The following is a 9,564-nucleotide window of genomic DNA, read 5'->3' as shown; positions in this document are numbered from 1 at the left end:
TTTGATTTTCATTTCCTTAGAATCATACAAATTGACTTTGACCCAGACGTCCATGTGTGTCTAAACTCACTAACAGCATCCAAATTTTTTTCAAAGGTCAACCTTTTAAATCTTCCCGTCTAGTATTCTTAATACGGCTAACTGGTATGCTTAGTTCTCAGAGTCCCACTTAACCAGAGAAGTGAAGAAAATGGATGGTACCAAGATGAAAGGAAAAAAAAAAATGTTCCAAAGTTTTTTTTTAATGGAACAAATTGGATCTTGAATATAAGCCTGGAATGTAAATTTCTCTTTTCTTCCTTTCATCCGAAAACACAAAAAATACAACTCATATCAACCTTGGTCAAATTAGTATTTCTAAGAATCTCATTAGTCATTACCCTAAAAACAACTATAATACATGAAAATACAATGAACCAATCCCCATAAAAAAACCCAAATTCGCGGTTATTCAACCAAATGTTACATAGACTCCCTTGGCCGGGTTTTCTTAAAAAATAAATAAACATAATATAACAAATCAACTTTTTCTAAAAACTATTTTCTTGTAATCCACAGATTCTTTAATTTCATGAATTGATATATAATATCACACACTACACCTATGACCTTAACCACAACCAATGTCTAATGGGTATACAGTATCAAACACAACCCTAGCAAACACATGCCTCACTTCCTGTAAACTCCCCATACCTAACAACTCATAATCAATCTTCCCACCTTGCTTCCCCACAAACCCCACCTCCTTACCTTTATTAACACACTCAAATATCTTCACTCCCTTTAAATACAAATGCAAAGACACAAACACCTGCACAAGTAATAAAATAAATATCAAACCAACTTTCAATATATATTTTCTTTTTTAAAAAAGAGCTAATCAACCACTTACCAAATCAGAATAAGGTGCTTTAGGGTAGCCACTCATTGCTTGTGAGACATAATACGAATCAGTCATGTTAGACAATGCTCTACTAACAAACACCCCAAGATCCAAAACCTGTTTTTTTAGTGTCTTTAGGTCAAGATCTTGAGGCTCTGATAATTCATGGTAGATTCCTTTAGCATGTGGTTTGGAAATCCTTTTAGCCATGCTAACAGCTTCGTTCATATCTCCTCCATTGTGTACAGCAAGACTAAATACAGCAACAACCAAAGGGTCCCTTGGTTTATCTAATAACGCCATGTGGAACGCCAAGATTGCCACCCTGTAAACATATGGATTAGGTAGTGTTTGGTATTTGCATCCAGTAATTGAAAAAAAAGGGAAACACCGGAATGGAATATGCTCATTCGGTCATTCCATTCCCATTGTGATTCCATTCCATTCCATCGTACCATAAACTACTATGACATGGCCGATCCGGTGCAAGGAGCTTATCCATGTTTGAAAACAATGACTACAGTTTAAATAATAGTAGTTAAATAAATATAAAGATTAAAATTTTTATATTATGAATAGGTTTTATAAAGCTTGATAAATAAATACCAAGAGCATGTTAGTCTTCTTGTCACGTCTCCTAAAACCATCACGAACAAAATATGCAGCCTGAAAATACAAGAGCGTGTCAAAATACATATAAATTAATTAAAAATTAGTGACAAAAATGTTACCTGAATTGGTAAGAGCAATTCTAAAAGACCAAATCTCCATAATAACCTTAATGAAGGTTCTGCAGAACCATATGCTAACATGTAATTCACTTCCATAAGATGCCTCCCCTTTAACAAATAAACCAACCATATCATAATTTTTTAATTAATTAATATCCATATCACATAGAACAAAACAGGACAGAACAGAAAAGACCAGAGTGTCGGAACATGAAAGTCTTGTACTATGTTTGACCTGGGACTGAGACAGGCAGTTTTTTGTCCTACACAGAAAAAGTAGGACAAAAGACGTAAATGCCCTTCTCATTTTTGTACCTTATCGAGTGGAAGAACAGAGGGTGCAAGGTGTTTTATTGCACGCGCGGTATCTCTAGAAAAACCAAACCCTAAACGAGCAGCGATTCTAATGGCACGTAGTATACGAGCTTCAACAAAGGGGAATACTTATTATTTAAGATTTAGATTTAATAAAGCTTATTGCTTGAATTAAAATAAAATAAAATTCAAAAACTAACCACAATCTTCCACCAATGAGAAGCTGGCAGGATGAATAGTCCGCACCTAAAACCAAAATTACATTAATACCATAAAAAAAAAAGCCTAAAGAGACTTTACAGTTTACAGAAAGTATACTTTAGCTTTTCTAATATCATCAATTCCTCCAACATAGTCATAAATTGTATTCACATATGGATCAAACATCAATCTGAAAAATGGGAACAAGAAAAAGAAATATCATTATCGGGATTTTAAAAAAAAAATAGTTTTGAAAAAAAAGGAAAGAACAAAAAGATTCATGGAAGTGAACCAATGGAAACCAAAGAAGAAACCCGTTTATTGTTAAATCCCGTTGCATACAATTCCTCCAACGAGTATAATCTTTCTCCTCAAATCCTTCATGTCGTTCAAAAGCTATATCAGATTCCATTGACTGATTTCTATTTCTTGCTGAAGTGCTAAAACTAGAAACCTATAAAACATAAGTCAAAATTCAAAATAGTATTACTTATCATATGTTTTTGAAAATTGAGCATCCGATGAATAATAGAAAGCTACAAACCTCTACAATATCATCACCAACATGCACATGGCAAATAGGAAATCGTCTCCCAACAATCTCACACCTAGAAAAAGTTTTCATCACCTCTTTTAATTCTGCTGTAGTTAATACATCAAAGTCTTTTGGTGTGCGGTTTAGTATTAGATCGCGTACGCAACCACCAACGAGGTAAACATCAAATCCTACACAAAAACAAATCATTTTGATTCTCAAAACTGATTTTTTTTATTTGTTCCAAGTTGTGAAATGATTTACCTTTTCTTTTGAGACCATTTAGGACTATCCTTGTAGGCTTTGAAATCATCGAATCTGATATTCCAAGTTCCTTCGAGCTCAACCTTTTCCACTCCGATGCCATTTTTCTACCTTCAATTCGAAAATATATGAATCACAGAATCAGAGTAGGATCGTATCGATTAATATCAGACGAGAATTGGACATGCCTTTTTTAACGGAATCGGTGGAGAAACCATCTGGCTCGTCAATTGTTTTGATGGCTGCAATAGAACTCAGTCGAACCTTCACATACAAACGTAATGTTTATACAAAACTCAATAAAAGGAATGAAAAAAAAACAGAGTAAATGGAGATATGGAAATTACAGTGGAAACGCGACGAAGGAGAGATGAATTGAGGCGAAAATGGGGATGACACGAAGTTCCGAAAGCTAGACTAATTGCCATTTGGATATGGTATAAGGAGAATAATAAGTTATTAACCAGTCATATTTAGAAACTGGTAGTAGGGTTTTAGAGATGAAGAAGAAAGGGTTTAAAAGTTCAACAATAGTGGTCACAGTTACAGAGCCAATGAAGGCGGTGAAGGAAAGATACATTTAGATTTTTTTGAAAGATATTGAAGTGGGTTTCTTTGTTTGGGTTATGTTAGAGCATATGGCCCTTTTTGGCAATGAACTTGGGCCGTAAGATTTTGGAATGGTTTTTAAAACTGTTTGGTTGGTATGGGCAATGTCCACGTGTTATTGTGATCTGATACCCAAAAAACACCGCCATAACGGCTGTAAGGTATTTTCCGTTATCGTGGCAACTGGAGGTAAAGTTGTTTTTTTTTGCTTGAATTTTGGGAGAAACGGTCACAAAAAAAAAAAAAAAAAAAAAATTACATTTTAACTATATTATAAATACACGTGCGCATGCGCGCGCATATATATATATATATATATATATATATATATATATATATATATATATATATATATATATATATATATATATATATATATATATATATATATATATATATATATATTATAAAGCATTTTTAGTCAAATGTTGAATTTTAAGTCGTACAAGCCTTATTGCACTGTTTACAATAATTTTATGCATTGAATTTTATTTGGTCAACAAAATATAAGTCAATGATAAGAACTGGTCACGAAGACTAATTCAAATAGTCATCCCCATAATTTTTTGCGTAACATATGGAAAGTTTGGTCATGAAGACTCATTCAAATCCCCAAGCCCATTCATCGGCTCCCCGTCGCCTATATCTCCCATCTTCCTGTGGTAGGATTCAGAAAACCTTAGCATCCCTCCTTCAAGTCACCACCATCAACACCACTCACCACCGCAGCCATCACCATCGATCAGTCACAAATTCATGTCCAAGTTAAACCATCATTCCCTCTAATTCTGCGTATTGAATTGGTCAAAACCAATTGAATTGGTTAGATCACGTTATATATCATCTCAGTCTTCTCCGCAAAACCTGGATCTAACGATCCATCACAGCCAACTTAGTTTTTTGTTTCTCCCTTACAGCCGATGTTGCCTTCTCGAAGATTTTAAGGGCAAATCCATTTAAGACAGGTATGTTTCCTTTAATATTTAGTGATTTTGGGTTTCATTTTGTACTTCTTTTTGAGTTTTGAATATCATATATGAGTTTGGGACAGTGGACAGAGAATCGCACGATCAGGGACCACCATAGATGTAACATCCGGGATTTTCAGGTATATTAATTAATGTTCTTATTTTGAGTTTTGTGAAGGGACTCGGCGAGTTGGTGCGTAGACTCGCCGAGTTGAGACGCGGGTTTTCACCCGGATTGATGTCCGGACTCGGTGAGTCTGCGTTGTTTAATGAAACCCTAATTTCTCGGGTTTGAGGCCTATTTAAAGGGCCTTATGGCCGTCATTTGCGCTCATTAGTCCCCAGAGTGAAACCCTAGAGCATTTGAGTGATTCAAGTGAGGGAAGGAGCCATTGTTGATTCTTGGAGTTATTGACTAGCAAGGGAAGAGAAGATCTAGCCAAGAGGAAGCAAGAGAGGGGTGGATTCTTGAAGAACTAAGGTCCAGGACATCACATCTGAGGTACCATTCGAATCCTTCTTTGTTATTGTGATGTTCATATAGATTTAGGGTTTTTGAACCCATTTGTGGCTAGATCTAGCATCCTCATGGTCCCTTGGCGAGTTATGGCTCTGAATCTAGACCCATAGAGGTCCAGAGCACCTCCTTGCCCAAGCTTTATGTGCATCCATGGAGGTTTTAGATTGGGATCTATGTATTTGAGGCTAAACCTCCATTAATGAGCTATTTGATGCTTAATGAGCACCAAGACTCGGACTTTACGTGGTCAATAAGCTTAAGGGGACTGGATCTATGAGTTACTAGAGTGGATCTGACCTTAGAAGGTCGTTTGAGGTTGTGCATGGAATGCACTCGTCGAGTCCTATCCCAGACTCGGCGAGTTGGTACGGGTTGTTCAGAGACTTCGGACCAGGGACTGAGTAACCGAGTCGGGTGAGTGACTCGGTGAGTTGGAAGAGATTCAGAGAGAATCGGGTTCCTGTAGGGACTCGGCGAGCCCACGCCAGACTCGGCGAGTCGGGTCAACCGTTGACCGTTGACCGTTGACCAGGGTTGACTAGTTTGATTTTATAGTGTTAGTCAGTCAGAGTCGAGGTGGTATTAAGTAGAGTTATGCTTGTGTTGTAGGAGGACGATAGCTTGGGAGATCGAGCACTAGTAGTTACGAGATTTACGAGTTACCGAGATACGCGAGGTGAGTCTTCTCACTATACATTACCTTGAGTGGTATTTCGAGTTGACCAGAGGGTCTTATGTGCTATGTATGAGATTAAGTGTTATCTTAGAGATTTCGTGCTATGTGTTATTTGTATGTTGTATGATTATGTAGACCGGGCCGGAGGGCCTAACGATTCAGACCGGGCCAGTGGGCCCAATGAGCTATGACTGGACCGGAGGGTCCGATGAGCTGCGGGACTGGAGGGTCCCGCTGAGACATCTTGACCGGAGGGTCGGGTTTAGCCTTGAGTGGCGTACTTGTGATATGTGGTATTTTGGGGAACTCACTAAGCATTATGCTTACAGTTGTTATGTTTGATGTCTCAGGTACCAGCGAGGACCGTGGGAAGGCGACGGCTTGACTTGTACACACCCACACCGATGGAGTTATGTTAGAGAGATCTTGGGATTTGTTTGAAAACACTGTTGTTATGATTTTGAGATTTTGATATGATATACATTTTGTGGTTTAAAAATGAAAAATTAAATTGAAAATTTTACGTTGTTACAATAGAAGCCGACAATTCTCCTGTTGCAGTCTTCATCGTCGTCGTTGCACCTTCCACTGTCATCGCCGTTACTCTTCTTCACCCCAACATTCGTTACTGCTCCGCTATACACGCACACAAACGTTATATATAATTATAGTAGATTTAGATCTGGATCTGTGAAGAATCACCACCACCCTGTTTTTTCCTCTTCCTCTCTCTCTCTCTCTCTCTCTCTCTCTCTCTTTCTCCATAAGCGGAGCTTCAATCTTTGCTTTAGGGGGGGTATAAAAATTGGTGAACAGGGGGGTTCATAGTCAAAATTTTAGATTTTTGGGCCTAATATGTATAAAATTAAAGATAGGGACTATTTCTGCCAAAAAAACCAGGGGGGCCACAACCCCCTAGCCCTATATAAGATCGGTCCATGTCTCTCTCTCTCTCTCTCTATATATATATATATATATATATATATATATATATATATATTCTAAGAAAATCCTAACAGTGTGTTTACAGGTCCTGAAATGGGAGACATTGAAATATGAGACCTGAAAGATAAAGCTAGATGAAAATCCATGGCTGAAAATCTAAATTTCTCACTAAAACTTTCTTTCTCTTCAATATTCCTAACATGAATTTGGATTTTTTTCTCATAATCTGTTTTTGTACATAAATAATTACGATTGCTTTAGGAGTATGTCTACTAATCTATTCTTTTATTCGTTCTTGAAGGTGGTACTATGTATGTGAACGAAAACATTCTTAGCTATCAAAGAGGAAAAGATAAGATTATTAATAGATAATTTGAAACTGTATTGCTCACTTTCTGCCAACTGAATCGGTCAGTGAAGTTCAAATTTGAAATCCCAAGTTTGAGGAACGTATATCGGCTACCTTTACCTATATCTTCCATCATATTGTCGATGCTTTATACACAATCTAGAGTAATTTTCGTGGTTTAATTCTTCATTCTGAAATACCCAGAGTAAGTTTTTATTGAACTCTTATGGTCTCTCTTCTTTGTCTATATTTGTTTATATCTGTTGCTGGAAAACGTTACACCGCTCACCATCTATCTCCATCTCTATCTTAATATAAACCCCTATTTTTTACCATTTTTCTTCTAATTTTGCTACTGATACCCACATCCAAAATCATCACATCATGCACCAACATCACTCGATAGTACCAGGTAAGGTCCCTAAAGTGACTTACGTTTTCTATCCCTATGTTGATATATTTTTAAGTTCCGTTTCGATTTTGGGTTCTTATATGTTTCGATTTTCTATATTGCTTGAGATGTCTTCTTCTTCCTACTGATTGCAGGTCATTTCTTTGCTAATCAAATTAAAAAGGTTTGATTTTTTTACCTTTCTATTTATTCGGTTTATTTTACCTTCTATCTATATGAATATAAGAAAAAATATGTTTGAATGTATATAACTTTACCTTGAACAAATCCTTTCATGATTTTTTTTTTTAATCTTGATGCTTTGGTTTTGGTTTAAAGACCGAGTTTAACTGTTTTATTAGCACTCTTTTTAAAGATGCATAGAAAGTGTTCGATGGAATGCCTTAAAAAAACCGACTCCATTTTGAACCTTTGAAGCCACTTAATGTTTTTATCAATACTGAAATATTGTCCATTGAAACAATAAACAACTGTTATCATGACTTATTTGATGTCTTCTCTCATTTTTCTTTTTGATTGTTTGGGATGACCATCTTATGTTTCGTTTTCAATATCAAGTTTCCAAACATCTATAAAATATGTGAATTTATTGTGACATGTTTTGATATTTCTTGATAAAGTTTGATAGAGTATTAAATTATAATAATGGGTTGTGAGTGGCAGAATAGAAAACTAATGAGAAGGAGTTGATTCAAGTATGAAATTATTTCTTATACTTTGGTGTATGTGTTAGTTAATCAATGAGAAAAAGCAAAGGAGAAAAAAAGTAAAAATAAAAAAGGACTAGTCTCATTGTTTCTTATTTTTTGACCAAGTTTTGTGAGCTTTTGGTTGGTTGATGCGATAGCAGGTAGGCAAACTACAGAGTTTTTTATTGGTAGTTGATGATAATGACTTTTGTGAGGGAACTTATGGCGATGAACGAAGGTAAATGGTCTGAGGTTTTTTTGTCCTACAACCTATCTTTGCCATGTAAGTTAGTCACTTGCTTATTTCCCTCATGTTTCTGTTCTTGGATTGTGGTTGGAGAAGATAAATTAAAGTATTTTTGTTGCTGTGTGTCACACCCCCAAACCAAGATGGCGGTAACGTCTCGGGGGTGGATGACTTTCATGAACAATATCACAACAAATTGAATAATAGTGATCAAAGCAACACAATCATCATAATTATAATTGGGGAAAATTACATTGTATCCAAATAATGTTTATTTCAATACCAATTACATTATGGCAAAAGTAAATAGTTTGACGTCGTAGCGTCCCATTCTCAAAATCTTGTGATTACCTGCTTAACGATTTCCTGAGAATACAAGTAGTTTTAAAAAGTGTTAACAATTAAGTTGGTGAGTTCATAAGAGTTTTGTATGTGAAAATTTTGTAACTTTTCCTTGTAAAATGATAATGTATGGTTCTAGAAAATCCAATATTTTCTGAAAATGAGTTGTGGTCTTAAAAACCCTAAGACCAAAAATATATAAGTATTCTTGTACTTGAAAATAATGTTATGTAGTTTTATTCTTGTATAAAACCATTTGAACGTATGTTAGCCCTTTAAACCAAATGTATTGTTAATACCCCATGTGAATTATTACAACCATGATAAACCTGTAGTTAGCCTGCTGCGACGTTCTTCAGACGTCGTAATGTTAGACAATTGTCACCCCCAGACCTGTCAGTCTAGCTGTAGCTAACGGCTTAGGTGCGGGATTGTCAGTCCCGTATAGATTTATACACAAGTGTCACGCTTTCTTACCGAGATTCTGGTTGTAATTCAGAACTTTAGTGTGTATTCTGGTAGGTATGGTGAAGACTATGTGTTGGGGCATGTAAATGCTCCACAAATAATGAGTGATAGTTAGGTTATATTTTCCCTTTATTGTATTTTGTGGTGTAAATACTCTCCCTCCTATATAAAGGGAGAGTTGGTCACTTATTTCCTTAGTAAGCTAGCTCATTTTCATTTTTGTTAGTTAGAGTAACTTTTCTCACAATGTAATTCTAGAGAGAGAAAGTGGTGGGTTCTCCCCACCTAGGGAGAGTTTCTCTCCCACCATGTTCTTCATGCAATATTATGATTATTCTCTCTTGTTCTTACTTCTTTTTTATGAGCTCATATTATGTTCTTCATGTTCATACTTCCAAAAACACGAC

General features: G+C 36.0%; 1 protein-coding gene across 1 annotated transcript; it reads right to left on the bottom strand.

Moving 5' to 3' along the window:
* Nucleotides 1-508: 508 nt before the first annotated feature.
* On the bottom strand, nt 509-3,530 carry LOC111895425 (uncharacterized). The gene is made up of 13 exons (XM_052770462.1): nt 3,280-3,530; nt 3,117-3,196; nt 2,933-3,039; nt 2,678-2,859; nt 2,448-2,587; nt 2,251-2,323; nt 2,133-2,178; nt 1,933-2,042; nt 1,618-1,725; nt 1,493-1,552; nt 1,342-1,403; nt 896-1,211; nt 509-814 (listed from the first exon to the last, which is right to left on the bottom strand). Exons 1-13 carry the CDS (start codon nt 3,358-3,360, stop codon nt 611-613), a joined length of 1,569 nt encoding a protein of 522 aa, XP_052626422.1. The 5' UTR covers nt 3,361-3,530; the 3' UTR covers nt 509-610.
* Nucleotides 3,531-9,564: the final 6,034 nt, after the last annotated feature.

This window comes from Lactuca sativa, chromosome 4, assembly GCF_002870075.4.
Source record: "Lactuca sativa cultivar Salinas chromosome 4, Lsat_Salinas_v11, whole genome shotgun sequence".
In the NCBI taxonomy this organism is placed as follows: domain Eukaryota; kingdom Viridiplantae; phylum Streptophyta; class Magnoliopsida; order Asterales; family Asteraceae; genus Lactuca; species Lactuca sativa.
The sequence above is the reverse complement of the archived record's forward strand: the minus strand, read 5'-3'. Positions and strand labels throughout refer to the sequence as shown.

Excerpts from the sequence above, each read along its gene's own strand:
- LOC111895425 (XM_052770462.1), bottom strand. The coding sequence starts at position 3,360 with ATGGCAATTAGTCTAGCTTTCGGAACTTCGTGTCATCCCCATTTTCGC. Across the intron at positions 2,860-2,932 it reads AAATGGTCTCAAAAGAAAAG|GATTTGATGTTTACCTCGTT; the intron begins GTAAATCATTTC and ends GTTTTTGTGTAG. Across the intron at positions 2,588-2,677 it reads TTGGTGATGATATTGTAGAG|GTTTCTAGTTTTAGCACTTC; the intron begins GTTTGTAGCTTT and ends TATGTTTTATAG.